This window comes from Amphiura filiformis, chromosome 7 (genome assembly GCF_039555335.1).
Source record: "Amphiura filiformis chromosome 7, Afil_fr2py, whole genome shotgun sequence".
NCBI lineage: Eukaryota > Metazoa > Echinodermata > Ophiuroidea > Amphilepidida > Amphiuridae > Amphiura > Amphiura filiformis.
The window spans coordinates 61,271,109-61,290,341 of NC_092634.1; the positions used below are offsets into that span (position 1 = coordinate 61,271,109).

Consider the following 19,233-nt stretch of genomic DNA (forward strand, 5'->3'; position numbering starts at 1 on the left):
GTTATAGGTTGAACTTTTTACAATATTTCTGGAAAAAAAATCCTGAAATCCATATATTAATTTTTACAATGGAATGGATGTCGTCATCGCAGACCTTCTGCTTGCAGAAAGGGGAAGTTTTGAAGAACTGAGTTGTTTTCCCGGCCCCTGTCTGTACAGAAAGTCAGTGGGGGTTATTTACTGGTGTGCACCCTAAAAGGCCCTTGTCATAACCAATGGTGGCGGCATGATTTTTCCCGTGCATGAGGGTTTAGGGAAAATTAAATTATATGTCTAAACTTGAGGTTGCATGTGTAAAACATGGTCTTTTTTAACGCATGTTTGGGGTATTGAAATGATATTTTTTGGCTTGCACAATCATGGTAAAGATCCATGTCATACATAAGAGATTATAGGACATACAATACTTGGTAGGCCTAATGATAATGCGTAAACTTTGTACCTGTTAGGGAACTGAAATCAGACTGAAAACACAAACGTCATTCGAGGCTCTGTCTCACCAGTTGCATTTACAAGGCCCTTGTTATAACCAGTGGTGGCGGATGATTTTTTTCTGGGGGGGGGGGAAGGGTCACACAAGGTTCTGAACAGAAACGTCACATACGGACCAACCCACACTACCGAGAACCGCGAATGCCGAGAACCGCGAAAGCCGAGAACCGCTCTAGTTTTCTTTTGTTCTTCCTATAAGTCTGTTCTTACTATTAATCACATAAATCAGATGGCAAGGAATTACTCATGTGCCATGAATCTGTTTATAATTGAATACCGAATTAAAGAGACTAGTTTGCGTATGACGTCCTGTCAACTAGCACAAAAGTGTCGTACCGTACTACGCAGGTCAGCAACCAATCAGGCCGCGCTTTTGCCCTGACGTTAGACGCAAGCTAGTCTTTATAATGTGGTCTTCAATTATAGCCTGTCTTGATAAATCTAAATGAATAAGACATATTAAATCTTGAACACCCTAAAGCATGTAAGACCTACGACCTATGCGTACAACTGCACCAAATACGTATAAATACGTATACATTTGGAAAATTTGAAAAAAATAGAATTTTGCAAGTTTTTTGTTGTGGAAATTTTCTATGACCAATGGACCTTTTTCAAACAACCTTTATATGCGATGTCCCTATTTCTTGAAGCCGGTAGGCACATGCCTGTAACTTCTAAGGTTGCGTACCCACTGGGAAATAATAAGTAAGTTAGTATAGTAAGCAGGTGGTGGTCGCGGTGCATCCTCTAAATTCAGTAAATTTTCATCGTCAACCGTGTAATTGAATGGGATTATTTTGAAATTTTGAAAACGCTTGAAATATCACAAACAAATAGGCCTATGTTAATAAATAATATAAATACAGGCTAAAACCGTTGGGGTTCGATAATGAACCCCACACAAAACTAACCGAGTATATGGAAAATGCCATACAGCCGGGCGGTTTCACAAGTTGCCGGCTCGATCATGCCATTCACGGCCTGATAGCAACCTACTTTTCTTCATGAAGTAACATCCCTGACCTTTATACCCTACGCTGAATCAATGCCAAGTTTTAAACATTACTGTTGTTTGAGAGTACTTCGTATAATCTGACCCCTATTACCCTTCACGTACAAAATCTTGGCAACCTTCAAGTCGCTGTTGGCATTTTATTCAGCACTTTAGAGGTATCAACAGGCGAAATATACTTAGTACAATAATATTACTATTTGCAGTCACCCAACAATTTCTTGAAGAACTTCCTGATCGACACATTTACGTAAACCACGACTATTAAAGACAGGTAAAGTAAGTACTTTATTATATATTATTATTAGTGAAATTACCACATCGTAATACAAATTTGTTTCGTATGGATGGTTTCACCCATCCACACTCGTCAGTTGCAATGTGTAAAATGACAAAGAATATGTCTTGAGTTTTGATGCGCGCGCAAGAGGAATTAACGCAACCGCGTATCTTAAAGTTGCGCAACACAATACGCGTCTTAAGTGCGTATCCATGTCTGGGCCTACTTATTGCTAAACATGCTAAAAGAGCGACTTATTTATAGTTACACAGTAAATGTTTTTTTTATGCCTGCAGCCACTTGCTAGTTCGTTTCTGTGGTTCAAGGTTGACATTTGTGGTTTAGTTATAATAAAGTATTTCTCAGTAATGCATAGATTGCATTTTTTGCTGCTGGTAGAGTACGATTTACTTCGAGCAATAATTCTCCATTTGATGGAATATGATACTTTCTTATCATTAAGGTTCCAGATGTAGTTGCTCAGAGCGGTGGCGTATCTTTGATTTACATTTTGAAGGTACTGTTATGGACATTGAATCTTGTTTTAAATGGGCCTTCTGTAAGTCCAACATATGTCTCTTCCTTGCGGTTGTCTGCCCTTGTAACCGTCGCTTGATATATTACTCCCGATATCAGGCAATTTCCATCAAGAGGGCACAATTTGTTTTTGCAGTTGCAATTAGTGGTGTTTTGTGTCGAAGCCAAAGATGTTTTCGCAGATTGCATCACATATTTGTTGTGTCCTGATATAAGTTGCTGCATGTTGGGCATGCAACTATAACTTATCTTTACGGTGTTTCTATTTAGAATCTTGTTGAGCTGGTGATCTGGAGGGAAACATTTATCTAGTAGGCTGAGAAACTTCTTTCCAACATTGGTAGAAACGGTATCGCTGTACGGCGGATTGAACCATGTAATGTTCCGTTTACGTCTGCGTTTATTTGTTTGCTGATGACAGACTGTTGTAATGATTTTTCCTCAACGGGGTATTGGTACGGATTCCGGTTTAACACGAATAACAACATAAAGTGGAGCAAAAGACAAATCAAATACGGTATCACAAAGAAAGACAATTTATTCACAATATATGAAACCTATGTGACAAAAACCGCTATTATGAATTGTCATGTCACCAGTGGCGGCGCCAGGAAATTTTTTCGGGGGGGCATTAGGGGGGCAAAGTGAATTTCAGGGGGGCAAAATCAACAAAGTTTGCGCAAAATTACCGTAAAAAGTGGAAATTTTCGTAATTTTGGGTTTTTTCTGGGGGGGCAACAGGGGGGGCAAGAGTTCTGACTGGGGGGGCATTTGCCCCCCCATGCCCCCCCGTGGCGCCGCCACTGCATGTCACTAAAATAATGGTAAGTCGTACAGTGATGCACAGAAAGAAAAGTACGTGTTCAAATGACAAGCTCCGAAACAAAAGTGATGACAGACTGTTGCTGAAGCACGTACGCCAGGCGCCAAAAAGTAAAGCCTGCCCTCCTCAACAACAGTACAGCCAATCAGGAACGTCGCCACGAGAGGGCGACGCAACTTTCCGTCTACCAGGCCGTGCATAAATGCGTCTACCTTTCGCCGCAATAAGCGTACCAAAAAGAGAGACACATTAGCAACCATGCAGAAGGGAAGTATGGGGATAATTAACATCGCAATTAGCATTAATTAAGTATAAAACAAGGAATAATTTGGTTATCATTAAGATAAAATAGCCAGAAAACGCCAATTCAGGATGTGCGCCCTGTGCATACTGAAGCAATCACGTCATGATCATGCGCGAGTCGATCGGTCAACAAACTCTCCAGGTCAATGTCCGTTCGTCAGTCAAAGGCGACGCATTTTTACATCGCCCAAGTTATCATTTGAAGTAAGCTTAAATATACAAGTAAAAAGATAAAGCCTGAAAAAGATAGGGAGACACCCGTAGGCTCAGGGCATTTCACTCTCCCCACCTATAAAAAAAAGATTTGTACACAAATCTTGTACAATAAATGATTTTAAAAATAATGCATATAATTTTGGCGACAGTAAAGAAGCATTGAAAATTTTTCCACCGAAACAAATATTTACATTATGAAGCAATAATTTTGGTAGCTCACACAGTGGCCAAGATATAAAATTTCATTAATCAAAAATAGCGGTGGCACAAAGCCCCGCAAATTTGCATCTACTCAAGATAGACAAAATTGTTTACTGTCAATGCATTTCAATTTTTGTACATGTAAAAACAACAAAGTGCCGAAAACAGTTCATGAAAAATGGGCCTAAATTTGGGTGCCTACACATTTGGTAATTTTGCTTTCATTTCAATTAAATAGATCTTAAAATTACGCCTAAACTCAACCTAAAGGCCTAACGTTGAGTTCTGTCATGTCAGCGGTGCCTAAGTTTGGGTAAATATAACTCGCTAGCTGTTGTTTACAAATTTTGATAAAACCAAAGAAAACCAGAAAACCACTAGGCCTAGAATGCTAGGGCCTAGATGAATCGATCACAATTTTTGGAGACAAGGGAACATTACAACAACAGCCGGGCCTAAGGGGAAATTGCCAAAAGTGCCAAAACAATCAATATACAATTTGTAACATTTGTCAGAAAAGGGAGCGAGTTACACTTACCCTACAATAATACAAGTTATAAAATATTCACAGTCATGCAGTTTATAAAAGTCCTATAATCTTCATGACGATCTTGATGCTTAGCCTTTATGCCCTAGTCTTTAAAAAGACTCAAAAAGCATTTAACAAACGTCGCATGGTCGAAAACGTAAAAGAAATCAGTTCCAAATCCAATGGCAAATGTCAATGATCAATGCATCCATTTTGGGTCTCCAATGATGTCCATGTACAAAGATTTAGCAAATGTTCATAATCCAATTCACGTCGCAGAAACCGTATAGCGTCAGCATTCACCAGTCATTCAGGGTCTTGTAGCCTCGATGCCCGCACTTTTGCGTCGACATTTTCGTCAAATTCTTCATCACAAGTTGTTGTTTTTCCGGCGACATGCAGCTGTGGTCATCAATGTTGCAAACTCGCTCTGAATCGCCAAATTTCGCGGTACAGGAGCTGTTCGCTTCCGGGTTGACATTACTGAAAATGCGTAAATTCGCATGTAGACAGCTTTTGGTGCCTTTTTCTATAAACTTCATAGAAAACTTCAAAACCTCTTGTGCGTTTTGGTTATGTTTGTAGGTTATTAAATATCTTGATTTGGCTTCAACTTTTCGATTTAAAAATTCGCATCTCCTCGCTTGAATGACTAGACAGACCAAACTTGCATTATCCATTAGATTTCTATTAAAAGTTCTCTTAAAACTCGACCAGCAAGTTCAGAACTTTCTTAAATCAAAACTGTACTGCATGATGAACATACTGCATGACATAAAGAACATTTCGGCCGTTTGTTCAGCAATACCTGCAGGCTTTTTAAGTTCATCATAACAATCATATAGGCCACAACCCATTTCACAAGTTGGTTACATCTTCAATCGTTTTCATTCAATCAAGCAATAATTTTTGTGTTAAAGCCAACATCAATTTTCATACATGTAGGCCTATAAGCCTACAAAATTATATTCCGACTTGCTTTCACGGAATAATCAAACAACCACGCACATGAAGTGTCTTTAAAGACTTCAATTCAAACCCACAAAATGGGCAATGGAGAATTTTTGTCTCCGTTCTTCATGTTCTTATACAGCTGTCTTTCTTTTAATATCACGTGCTATTTATAGGCCTATTTAGGCCTTAATGTCAAACCCAGTTTGTAATTTTTCATAGTGAAAAACTTCACTGGTTTCTGTAAATCAATAAGATGAGGAAAGAATGTTTTAACATTTTTTTTTTTTTTAATTGATGATGATTCTGGCTTTTTAAAAAAAATGCTTTCATTATTATCACTTTGATATCATACAATTAATAATTTCACCTTTCTCATATCTCAAACAGTTATGCGTGTTAGCCTTTCCATTATGAACTACAAAGTACAAACACTTTTATCGCATGACATCCGGAACATTTTGAGCGCTCTATGTTCCAAATAATCATTTAAGCAACACCTATAGGATTTCTAGTTCATCAGCTCTTGAGCTGTTATACTTTATTATACATGTTGAATTTAGATAATTGTTTGTCTCAAACATGCAAAGCTGATGAGCAGTTTAAATTCAATGCTGCATGCTGTGTTCGGGCTCCGACTCATAATCGGAAGTTGCGGGTTCGAGCCCCGACGACGCCACCGTATTGTACCCTTGAGTATTGCACTTTACCTTGATTACTCCTCTCCACCCAGGTGTATATATAGGTATCGGCATTCTTAAATACTGGGAAGGTAACATATTCGCTATGGAGGAGGTGTGGCGACCCCCACCCATAGCAACAATTCACGGTGGAGTCTGCCCTAATCGCTAGCGAAAGAGAGAGGGGCACCCCGTCCTGTAAAAATGCAGGTTCGACTCCTTCACTTTTTCTTACTTTATTCATTGGTGCATTGAGGAAGGCCGATGTATTAATATCAAGTAGGGAAGAGGATAAAAGTCGTCAAGATGTTATCGAGGTCTTCCATCCTTGATATCACGGTTGTTTGATGTGATCATTTATTCGTTTTTTAAACAAAACATCATGTACAACCCAATTTTTAGGCTTAAATAGCTTAAAGGGGTCAATACTAATGTATACAGATGCTTTTGAGTCATTTTCAAGTTTAATTTCCCCTTATTTACAACATTATTCACTTTCATAAAATGTATCTATTTATGACAAGATTGGTGGCGCTATTTAGAAAGTAGAAATTACTCTTTCAGGCTTTTAATAAAAATAATTCCTTTTATTTTTTGATGAAATCCTGCAAACACAAAAACGTTTTAAAAACGTTTTAAATAAGTTATATTTTGACTTTTGGTTTAGGTAAAAACGTTTTAATAACATTAAAATGTCGGGTTATATAAAGGTCATGAAAACCTTTTAAAACGTTTTGTATGAAAACACGCAACAACAATATTTTTAAAATGTTTGTAAAATGTTATTTTAAACATTTTTTTAAACATTTTTTTTTAAATCTTTTGTCAACACTTAAATAACATAATGTTAAAATATTTGCACCCAGCAAACACAGAAATGTTCTTAAGATGTTATTTTCAAAACATTTTTCGCAAAAATATTTTTTCAACCCCAAAATAACATTCTCTTTAGAATGTTTTGTATCAAGTTTTCCAAAATGATTTTGGAATGTTATTAAAACGTTTTTATACCCTTTATATAACCCGACATTTAAACGTTTTCTGTAAAACATTTTGTGTTTACTGGGCAATATATTATCAATAAATGTTTTTTAATGTTATGAAAACGTTTTATACCCTTAACTCTCTTCACGCGGGTGTCGACTGCAGACGACAAGTTTCAATTTTTTTTGTCAAATTCAAAAATTTCAGAAATGTTAATTTTCATGACCATATTTGGAATCAGCATGAAAAATGCATTAAAATGAGTACAAACAAGCCTAGTATTGATTCAGTAGTTCTTAAGATAGCTCTTGATATTTTGAGAAAATATTTCAAAACTTGAACTTTTCCATTGAAGCGCATGGCTAGCACGCAGAACATTAATATACCTTTATATAACCCGACATTTAAACGTTTTCTTACAACCTTTTATAACCCTTTGCGAATGATGTCGAAAACGTTTTGTGTTTGCTGGGATATGTTTACAAAATTTCTTTGTTGCTTGTTTCACCTATTCCACCTGTTTAAATGGCAGTATTGATTACCTACCCCTTGCAAATTAAAAAATATGATTTATGATAAATAGCGCCATCTATAGTTTGCATCTTCTTAATAATGAAGTCAATTCTATATACATCAAACAACCGTGATATGCTAAGAATTTAACAGGGTACCCGCTCTCAATAAATCACTCTAACACCTCTTCAAAAGTGACAGAGGTGTTATCGAAGCTAGAACAGAAAATAATTAACCTAATTATAAAACAGATTAAAAAAATATCATAAATATTCTCAGACGTTTCCATTAGTTCTTTTCCGAACGGACGAGTCTGCCAAATCCTTTATCTATAGAGAGGTCACAATCTTTGGCCATAAGAAGGTCAAAATGGCGAAAGTCGGCACGGTGCAAATAGGTACGGTTTACATTTGTTAGAGAAAACTTAGATTGCTTTATGATTAGTTTTACTTCATTCTAATTACTCTAACTTTTCTAGTGACTTTCCTAAACATGCCAAATTGTAGAATATTAATCCAAATTGATAACAAGTAATACTATCTGCAAATGTTGCAGTAACCACTGAGGTAACAACCCAGAAGATTAATGGATTCCTATGAATTACGCTTGCCTACATAATAACCATAAATTGTATTTTGATGGATGACTTGCCCTGCCCATGCAATTTACATGGGGATATTTGTTTCCAGCAATATGATCTGAATAATCTATATCTGGAGCACCCCATGTGACCTATAAAACCATAACCAGGTAAATACATAACAAAAGTGTGCAAAAGCCATCAACATTCCAGAGAAACTCTCTGGAGACTGTCTTGAAAAAATAGCCCCAGTTCTATTTTGAGGAAACTATGAAAGGTCAGAGGTCCAGTAGTATTGCCTGGCAAAATTACCAATATACACGAGGACTTTCCCTTGCTGGAAATAAATTTCCAGCAATAGAGTCCTCATGTAAACTGTGTATAAAGCACAGTTTACATGAGGACTTTATTGGAAATTTCTTGCTAGCCCCAGATATAGTTGATTCAGATCATATTGCTGGAAACAAATGTCCCCATGTAAATTGCATCCCCAGGGCAAGTCATCCATCAAAATCAAATTTATGGTTATTATGTAGGCAAGGGTAAAGTCCCCATGTAAATAGGGCTTTAGCCTACTTCGTAGGCTAGCCCCTTCTAATTTATCATCCGTGCAACCTGGCCTTCCCCCCTCTGACCGGCCCGATAACTATAAATCTTCAACGCTGTTAGCTCACTCCGAAAACGGCTCAACCTCGAGAAACGCACCACCCGAGAAAAATAAGTCTACAGAATTTGGGTTTGACCTTCGACACTCCTTGTTACCTGCGTTTAAATCTCGCTATTGAGATGAATGTTTATTTCTCGAGCGGTGCGGTTCTAGGTATTTTGGATTGAGCATCCAACGTTGAAGATTCATTGGAGGGAGGGGTTACAAATGTCGAGCATGTTTCTTGTTTATGCCCTAGTTTTCAGATCCATGCAATTTTAACGAACTTCCTGTTTTATACAGACTAGTATCGTTCCATAGCAGACGACCTCCCTTCCATCAAATATGACGTCATATATCTTATGGGTCGTTCCCTAGAGGACAAACATATAAAAGATAATCATAACTGAAGTAGCATGTTTCTATTCTACTTATATTGCAGAAACAATGGAATTCACATTCGTCAAACCTTTAATGACGACACTATTGGTATTGGCCACACAAGTACGTCATTCAGATAGTCAATCTAGATCTGATCCAGACGTCCAAAGTTGCAACTCCTGTTGCCAAGGTCCACCTGGCCTCAACGGTTTGCCTGGTTCTGCTGGCATACCAGGGTCTGCAGGAATACCAGGATCCAATGGCAACAATGGATCTCCTGGACGAAATGGCTTTCCTGGACGAGATGGAATGAACGGAAGAGAAGGAATGAAGGGAGATCTCGGCTTCAAGGGTGACAAAGGAGATGTTGGAATAGGTATAGAAGGAATGCCTGGACCTGAAGGCCCATCTGGAGAACACGGAGAGCCTGGATTAAGAGGCCTTCCCGGGAAGGTTGGTCCTATTGGATTACGTGGAGAGGTAGGCATGAAAGGAGATAAAGGAGATCATGGAAGCAAAGGAGAGTCTGGAAGACTTAGAAGGTCCGCTTTCAGTGCACAGAAAACCGGATCGCAGTCATCAACCAGTGACGCAGCATTGAACTTTGATGAAGCCCGCGTCAATATTGGTGGACACTTTGATTTGTCATCAAGTCGCTTCACGTGTCAGATACCAGGCACTTACTTTTTTGCTTTCAGCCTTTATGGAATCCAATCATCGCAGACGCCACATGTCATGTTGAAGAAGGATGGAAATATCATTGCTTATACACGCTCGGAAACAAATAGTTTGCCAATGTCAAGCTCTACCATGGTTCACTTGGATGTCGGCAATCAAGTGTGGATTGAATTCAAGAATGGTGGGTTTGCCTGCTCCTCGGGGAAGTGTCAGTTCTCAGGTTATTTAGTTTATGAAGACTAGATGGTAACTAGACGCTGGACTATCTTGACCATATTAATCATGATTACAGTCAATTTTTTTGAACACGATACATTTGGTAAAAAGTAACAGTCAGCGTCAATTATCGATATCGATTAAAAATTACGATAGTGCGAAATGTAATTGCGCATAACTTTCTATTTCAAAAATGCAATCTGTATCTGCATTTTTCTTCTTCTGTTAATTGGAAATAAACTTTAAAGTGTTTGTTTTGAGTAATCTGCTACAAATTGGAAAATGTGATAGGAAATATGTTAAGAGTTCGGTCACCAACCTTTGCACCTCATTTTGTGTGGGTCCTGCGAGCACATCAGACACACCAAATTGCATTCTGAATACGAGAATTAAAAAAAATTATTTAAAAAACCAATTATTTGATATTCCTTGTATTTAGAATACAATTTGGTGTGTCTAATGTGCTCACATTAAATACTGTGCAAAGGTGGGTGACCGATCCCTTAACCATGAAGATTATAAAGCCATGAATATAATTCGACAGTGCATTCTGATGAAGACAATGAAAGCAAAATTGCTGAAAGGTGTCAGAAAGGAATTAAAGATGGAAATAAACTTTTTGGGTTCCAATAAAAAGCAATCTGTCATACCGCATTTATATTAAATAAATGTATAGTGAAAATCGCAACCTCTTCAATTATATTACATTACACCTTAAAGATCAGGGGTCCATATCACTAAACTTTTACCCAATACTAGACGTAACTTTACGAAGGGTAGTAAATCCCTTGAAAGTATGTTTAGGGAAATGGAACTTACGATTTGTCATAAGTTAGGAACGATTCCGAGACTTACGAAGCTCCGTAATGTTTATTAAAATGGACCACCTGGTCATACTCCGACGTTTTGGCGGCCGTTTTTCTATTACGTCAGACATTTGCGGTTTTTCGTTGCGATTTTCAATTGTAATCTCCCACCTTATATTCTATCCACTCCACTGATCAACTTTGTTCAAGGTTCTGTTCGACTCTGCAGTCTCTTCCACTTCAGAAAACGTCGAGAAGGATAACAAAGCCTGACCAAACCTAATATTTTGAGCGGAAAATCAAAGTCGTTAACCAAAAGTCACTCAGGAGAACGGAAAACTCGACGTTCCATCGCAATGGACAATTGCCTGCAATAGGCCACTAAAATAATACATGTATAGTCTGATGCTTTTGCGGGCGTTTTGCCTTTGTGTCAGATGTCAGTTGAATACTGCGACTCCCGCAAAAACGTCGGACTATATCTCAGCCTTAAACGCCAAAATATAGTCCGACGTTTTTTGCGGGTATTTTGCCGCTGCGTTCTGTTGTTGCGCTTCGATTTTCAGTCGTCCGTTCTCTCCACTCAAGTTATCAGTTTTGTTCGGGGATTTGTTTACGTTATGGACGCATTTGAAATTTAGCCACTGCGTTTGGCTCAACGGGAAGCTTCCGTAAGACGTAACATATTTTGACTTTAATGATCATATCGTCCGACGTTTTTGCAACCGTTTCGTCGTTGCTCCACACTCCCTGTTTTTCGTTAACCAACTACTATCAGTTTTTCGCTGTGACCGTCAGTTCTCTCCACTTAGATGATTAGCTTTGATGGGCTTTGCTCGCTTGATATACGTCTTCTGTATCGCAAGACGTTGCGGACATTTCTAGCCACCGCGGAACTGCGGAATACGCTAAAATGCCAGGAAAAATTACGTAAATACAACGTCGGAGCGTTGAAGTATGGTCGCATGTAGGATGGTTGTATATGAAAAAGTTTTGATGTAAATTGGGTGGTTCAAATTTGTAATAACAATTTTACGACCATACAACGTTGACACCAACCAAAATTTGTAAAGGGTCATAAAATTATGGCCTATTACAACGTTGATTCAATGACGTTAAACAACTTTCATATAGGCCTACAGCCATTATACATTATACGTTGTAGTGGCGTCATTTTCCTGACGTGTCCACTGGGTTGACGGCTGAGTCTGTCACAACGGGAAAACACCGTATGTAGGCCACAGGCCGTCAGTGGCCCCTGACGTAAATATTGAAAGGTCCCTTTAATAGTTAGCAACATATACTTATTTAGTGCTTATCATGATATAACGAGTATTTTAACATGACCCCATTGACTCTTCACGTACGGAATCTTGGCATTTAATATCAAATCACTATTCCCCAAAGGCAACTTTCTAAGACTATTTAGCACACACAGAGAGTAGCACCGTCATTTCCAGTTGCAATACCAGTTTCTTAAAGAAGTTTTTGATCGACTGGCGTCAAGGAACCACGACTAAACAGGTATGTTTATGCCCAGAAAATTTCTTAATACCTATGCCCAATTTACATTGCTGTACTATAGGTTTTTGACCGATATAGTTGTTTTCATTCTACCCTTATTATGTTTAGAGTTGCATATCATATGATGTAATATTATAAATACAGCTGGGTATGTCTCGATTCTTCTGTAACTCCCCATTATAGGGGCTGTGCTATAGGCCTGCTTATAAGCCCGGGGTAATATTTCCGAAGATGCGTCCCAAAAATTGCTTGCCCTCCGGTGTTACCAAAAGTGCTTCTCCCTGTCCTGATGAGCGAAAATCTTTGCCCACTCCCTGATTTATCCCACGATCAATTTTAGGGAACCCACAGTTTTTCAAAGTACAATATTATTGTAGGCCTAGATAGTCTCTATTAAAGGCCCTTTCAGTGATTTCACAGGAACATTTAAAAAAATGGAAATTTGTCAGAGTTGCTTAGAAATAAAGAATAAGTCTACAGAATTTCATTAAACCACTTTTCCCTGAATACATCGACAAATTAGTCAAAAACAGAAGTTTTAGAAAGGTTTTCTACTTCAACTCTGAGAAAATCGAGATTTTCGTACAGTGCGCCACCAATCGACTGGAAAACTTCCTAGTCCAGTGTTTCTAACACGGGGAAGTAGAGTCTAAATTGATTTAAAACAGACGCTTTTAAGCTACAATTTTGTAGGAAAACAAAATAAGCAATTAAAGATCACAGAGGCAAACTAACGGTCGATTCAAATATGAAAAACAGTTAAAATTGTGTATTTTGTTTAAAATAGTAGCTACTGATGTAATAAGTAGTAGAAACAATACGCAACGCGTGTTGGTACGGTACGTGGAGAGTGAGCTTCTTTCGATCTCGAGTTGGACTTTTGTACTGTCAGTATCAAAAGTCCAGAATCATGCAAATGCTTTATTTTGTCTAAAATACACGGCTTTCGACCGAACCACTAGCAGGCTATGTTAGCACATCTATGCCAATTACAAAGGTACCAAAATCTGAATTTTGATGATTTTTACGATCGTCCGGATGAGCAAATCACTGAATGGGCCTTTAATGTAGATGGTCTCTATATGAGAGACCATCTACATTATTGAAGATTTTTGTACTGGTTTTCTAAATCTTTTTACAGCGTAATATTGAAAACATACCGCATTATATGTGCCAAAATCTCCGTTACTCCCCCCCCCCCAACTTTGAATTTCCAAACACAAATTGTTGTCCCTCCTCTCGGCTGGCCCCTCCTTTTTTGCCCTTCTCATTTTATCCTCCCCGGGGCATAATATATTTACTGCACAGATGTGGCTGCAGGTTTTTGGAACGGGAGGGGCGGGGCAGGGGCACTTCTATTTTTAGCCTACTGAAATTATGAATTGTTGACCCCAATTTTATTTTGCCCGGAGAGGTGAAAGCTCCAAAATATTTAGTAATTTTTAACGTAAACTGGTGATAGGGATGAAAAACATCGCAAATCTGGGCAACATATGGTAGTTCCCCTCCCCTACGTAACCGATACACACGAAATCGGCACGGCCATAAGACCGGGGTCCAAGATGAGTGCGGGTCACACCGCCCTCCCTCAATCCACCACCACTGGCTACGCCAGTGTTACACAGCTCCTTTGTATACGTTCAATCAGGGAAGTGCCACCCTCGTTCAATCACAGATCAAAATTATGATCCTTTTTGGATTTCGCAGCTCCGAAAGACCCCTGTATTTGACCAAAATAGAGCTCCGAAAGACCCTTGATTTTGAAATTTCAGCTCTAAAAGACACACAAATTGCTCATTCCTCATATTTCTGGGTTTTTTTCTGCCTCCGCAGGAGGTAGTTTGCTTTGAAATTGACACCTAAAATACCGCACATTGCGCGGCATGTAGGCCGATTGTACAAATTTATATTCTGACAAGTACTCTAATTTCCGCCCAATATTGAGAGCCCAATATATATCCCCCACCTCTCTGCGCCATACATAAATTCGCCTATCGCCATTTCCGAATGTTCAAAAAGGTAATCACGCTTCCTCAGCATGTGCAATAAATTAGCATTAAAATTAATCTTATTCTATAGGGATTCTAGAAACACCTAGCACGTAGCGCCAATGGCGTGGGTCTATCAAGTTAATGAATTATGCATTAGAATATTTTCAAACTCATATGTTGTATAATTGAAGACCGAATTAAAAAAGATTAGCTTGCGTATGCCGTCCTGTAAACCAGACCAAAAATGCCATACTGCGCAGGTCAGCAACCAATCACGGCGCGCCTTTGTCATGACGTCAGACGCAAACTAGTCTTTTTTTTAATTCGGTCTTTAATTATAGGTTGTAGCCTCAGCCCTCATCAGCAGCTTTCATTGGCTTTATCGTAGAAGACAAGTTGGAAAACCGTTATGCTGTGGCAATGGGAATACACATCAAACAAGGTTTAATTTCATGATTACATGAAACCTGATTATCAATGCAAAAACTTTGGCTGGAGAAGTTGAAGCTGACGTTCATGGCGACACTTTGGATGTGATAATTTGACATCATGGATTGTTTTGTGCAAAATTGAGGTATTTTTGTGCCGCGGCGAGTCAGCAGACCGACTGGCATGCATGCTAGGCTCGACTAGGCCACAATCATGATCATGATGCATTTGAACTGCAATGTATGGTATGATACGCCTAGCCGCGCTATGGCCGGCTTCATTGCTGTTCAAATACATGTAGGCCCTACTAAAGTATTGCAATTTTATTGCGTTGGTATAATTCGGAATAATTCGTTTTAAAGTATTTGCTTCCCCAATTCCCATGCGTGGTTGGTCATGTATCAGTTTTATATGTTCTACTGAGTACTGTTGCAATATTTTTGCATGCATACCCATGACCGTTTCAAGACTTTGACTGAGAAATTTGCTTTTTGTTTGTTAAGATAAAAATAAAAATAAAATGCAAGAATCATCTTTCCCCACACAATACTTCTTACAAACAAGGTGTTGATATTGGCCCTTTCGATGCAAGACAAAGCACAAATGAAGGAAACAAAACAAAACAATAATGTTTTTGATTTTTTATTCAATTACACATACAAAAGAGTAATGGCCTATAAAAAAGACCCCCCTAAATATAATAATATTAATATTATTTTAGTCCTGAATACAAAATATAATAAACAAGCATAAAAAAATCTGATTCGAAAATTTGTTACTCTGAAACGTTACAATCGTAATTTTCAGTCAAAAAATCCACGAGAAATGACTCTTGATACAACTTGGGCATATATTTAAAAAACAGAAACGGCTGCCTGCATCTGGAACTCTTCATATCTGAAAGTTTGAAGGTCTTATTTCATATATCAGAATTATCTGAAAGATTGCAAGATGGCTTTAGGTGACCGTGGCCCTATTGGCTAATGCACAAATTTAGATTTTCTTTCTATTTAAATAATATGTTAAAGCTTTATATGCCCTGTAGATTACATTCGGTTCTTGAGATATGGCCTGTCAAAATGGCGCGAAACCAAAACAAAAAATTGGCAACAACTTTCTTTTTTCTTTTCTATATTTTTGACAAGTCCAGTTGCCAGATGATTTTCTAATTACATGCATGAATATTATGCAAAGTAAAGATTTCAGATACAATTAAAAGAGCTATAGTACTGAGGCATGGTACATGGGTAGAACACACACTGTACTACAAAATTACGGTTGCGTTTTGGCAAATTTCAATTTGCATAATTAATTAGGGCCACTTATTAGAAAAGTTGATTAGGACCCTAATTAATTATGCAAATGGAAATTTGCATGGAAAAAGGCATCCATGGGTTTTATATCTTATTTTGTAGCCGATCTGAACATTTTACTTTGTACAATGCTTGCATATATAATTAGAAAATAAGGCCTACCTGACAACATTGCATAACAAAAATAAAAGAAATTTGTTGCCAACTTCTTGGTTTCGCGCCATTTTGACAGGCCATATATTTTGGTATCCGAATATCCGATTAAAATAAAATTTTCAGTCTTGTAATCAGGAGAGAATGGACTCACATATTTCAATCAGACAAAAATCTATATCCAATAGCGTTACCTTAAAGCTAGCATTATAAATGTCTCCTTAACTAATAACAAAAGGTGCCCACTGGTATCTTGGAGGCATTGTCTTTTTTAAAGACATTTCTTGTTCAGGCGATTTTCGACCAAAAAGGCAAGAAAGACCCTTGATTTTGACTGTTCGTAGCTCCAAAAGTCCCAATTTTACTTGTTAGCAGCTCCAAAAGACCCCCTTTACCGGTACGCCGTCATCTCCCAAATACACACCACCTCAAAATTCCGGGGGAGCATACCCACCAAATTTTTTTGATGTGCCCCCTCGGAGGGGGGGCGGACTTCCATTGGTGCAGGTATAAGGAGAATTGTCCGATATTTTATACTTCTGGCATGATTGAATGAAGCCTTAATGTACGATCTTTTTTTTTTCTTCAGAATATACCTTTATGTTTTTTTGGCATATTTGTAATACTTACACATGTTCCAACTTAAATCTATGAGCAAACTGTCAAATTCGCCCTATTTTTAGTAGAACGGGGTGATTTTCTGTTGGTCCGATATATTATCATAATTTTTAGATGATGATAATAATTATGTCGATCTCAAATCGTAGTCTCCTACGGAGCAAGTTTGGTTGCGCTCCCTCCATATGTGGAGGGAGCGTAACCACACTGGCTGCGTAGGAGACTAACTCGGAGGCCGCACTCGCCGTCCTAATCCAAATAGTGCGAGATATTTCGAGTGATAGAGGTGAAGTTAATGATGTTGTTTCTTCGCAAATTCCCAATGTTTTTCGCGTCCAAATGTATTGGGAACTTTCATAATGATTGCATATTATCATTTTGGAAGAAAATAAAGAAAAATCTAAAAATTTAAAAAGATCATACATTAAGGCTTTAACCTCGATCCCGGGCCCCGATCCCTACCTGTGAAATTACGGGCCAGTGTATTTGATAGTGACTGTCCTATCCACCAAGTCTCAGCTAGATAGTCCTTATAGCTACATGGCAAATTAACTTGAAAGTATATAATTTACATCTTTCAGTTTTCCGCTTAGCTAACTCCGGCAAAATTGAAGTAGAGCCAGCAAAGTGGTCAATTACAAAAAAAGGTGTAGAATAGTATGCGAAAAAAAGGTATTTGGGTTATAAGCAACTTCATGCACATATCTCATGGCCGTAAACAACCAGGGCTATGTAGATTCAAAATCCGCAGGGCTAGGGAGTCACGAAGGCACCATTTAAGCAAATTAGGCAAGAGTCACACATGAGGATTATATTATAAAAATGATTCAATTAAGTTATTATTAGCTTTACATTTCTTTGTTTTTCTATTACAGATAACAATGGGCTTCAGATATCTTCTACATTTCCTGACTTCACTATTGCTGTTGACTACGCAAGTACTTCATTCAGATGCTCAATCTGGTACTAACCCGACCGTCCAAACCTGCAATTCCTGTTGTCAAGGCCAACCTGGACAAAGTGGTATTCCCGGTTCTGCTGGTATACCAGGGTCTGCGGGCATACCAGGCAACAACGGATCTCCAGGAAGAGACGGCATTCCTGGAAGAGATGGAATTAACGGAAGAGACGGTTTGAAGGGAGATCCTGGCTTCAAGGGAGACAAAGGAGAAGTCGGAATTGGTATAGAAGGGGTACCTGGACCTGAAGGCCCATCTGGAGAACGCGGAGAGCCTGGATTAAGAGGCCTTCCCGGGAAAGTTGGTCCTATTGGATTACGTGGAGAGGTTGGCATGGAAGGGGATAAAGGATATCGTGGAAGCAAAGGAGAGCCTGCAGGACTGAGAAGGTCTGCTTTCAGTGTACAGAAAACAGGATCACATACAGCATCGAGGGACAACGCAGCATTTATCTTCGATGAAGCCCGCGTCAATATTGGTGGACATTTTGATTTGTCTTCAAGTCGGTTCACGTGTCAGATACAGGGTACATACTTCTTCACTTTCAGCCTGTATGGACTTTATGCATCTTCGCAAACCCCACATGTCATGTTGAAGAAGGATGGCAATATTATTGCTTATACGCGCTCTGAAACAGGTAGTTTACCAATGTGCAGCTCTACTATGGTTCAATTGGATGTCGGCAATCAAGTTTGGATCGAATTCAGTCATGGTGGGTTTGACTGCTCCACAGAGAAGTGTCAGTTCTCTGGTTATTTAGTTTATGAAGACTAGATGGTAACGCTGATGGTTATTATTACGTTGGCTATGGCGCTCGTTATGCTAACACATGATTTTGGTCAATTATCATGAACGCGATAAATTTATTAACACGTGACAGTCAAATCAGTAAATGAATATCAAGTACGTTCGTTAGTATGCGTAATATATATGAACACAAGATATACATTTGGTGCATACGCACCAATATGAACCTCGCGCCAATCGATCCGTGTTCAACGTATAAGTGACATATATTTCATTGCTTAAGCATTGGAGAAATAGGTAACCTTGAAAATAGGGACCCAAATTTTAAGATTTTTCTTATAACTTTAATACTGTTAGGTGTACGACCCCAGGTTTGTTTTATTGTATTTGAGCCCGATCGGACAAAGTTTGAAATTTGAACCCTCTGTGATGACCTTTGACCTCGGTTGACCTCAATTTTATTTCGGGCATGTATTCCCCTCGTATCAAGGATTCCACCTACCCAGTTTGGGCCTGATCGGACAAAGTTTGAAATTTGACCCCTCCATAATGACCTTTGACCACGGTTGACCTCAATTGTATCTCGGGCATATATTTCCCTCGTATCAAGGATTCCACCCACCAAGTTTGAGCCCGATCGGACAAAGTTTGAAATTTGACCCTCCGTA

The 19,233-nt window shown here is 38.6% G+C and overlaps 2 protein-coding genes across 3 annotated transcripts; both read left to right on the plus strand.

Moving 5' to 3' along the window:
- The first annotated feature begins 1,628 nt into the window (after positions 1-1,628).
- LOC140157430 (uncharacterized) lies at positions 1,629-10,713 on the plus strand. 2 transcript variants are annotated; one of them, XM_072180629.1, is made up of 2 exons: positions 1,629-1,786; positions 9,193-10,713. In XM_072180629.1, the coding sequence occupies exon 2, from the start codon at positions 9,198-9,200 to the stop codon at positions 10,050-10,052; it is 855 nt and encodes a 284-aa protein (XP_072036730.1). In that variant the 5' UTR covers positions 1,629-1,786; positions 9,193-9,197; the 3' UTR covers positions 10,053-10,713. The 2 variants fall into 2 exon arrangements, with proteins under 2 accessions (XP_072036730.1, XP_072036731.1); XM_072180630.1 differs by having other exon boundaries at positions 1,629-1,781.
- Positions 10,714-12,254: 1,541 nt separating this feature from the next.
- On the plus strand, positions 12,255-18,715 carry LOC140156412 (uncharacterized). Its single transcript, XM_072179363.1, has 2 exons — positions 12,255-12,355; positions 17,735-18,715. Exon 2 carries the CDS (start codon positions 17,741-17,743, stop codon positions 18,590-18,592), a length of 852 nt encoding a protein of 283 aa, XP_072035464.1. The 5' UTR covers positions 12,255-12,355; positions 17,735-17,740; the 3' UTR covers positions 18,593-18,715.
- The last annotated feature ends 518 nt before the right edge of the window (positions 18,716-19,233 follow it).

Excerpts from the sequence above, each read along its gene's own strand:
- LOC140156412 (XM_072179363.1), top strand. The coding sequence starts at position 17,741 with ATGGGCTTCAGATATCTTCTACATTTCCTGACTTCACTATTGCTGTTG.
- LOC140157430 (XM_072180629.1), top strand. The coding sequence starts at position 9,198 with ATGGAATTCACATTCGTCAAACCTTTAATGACGACACTATTGGTATTG.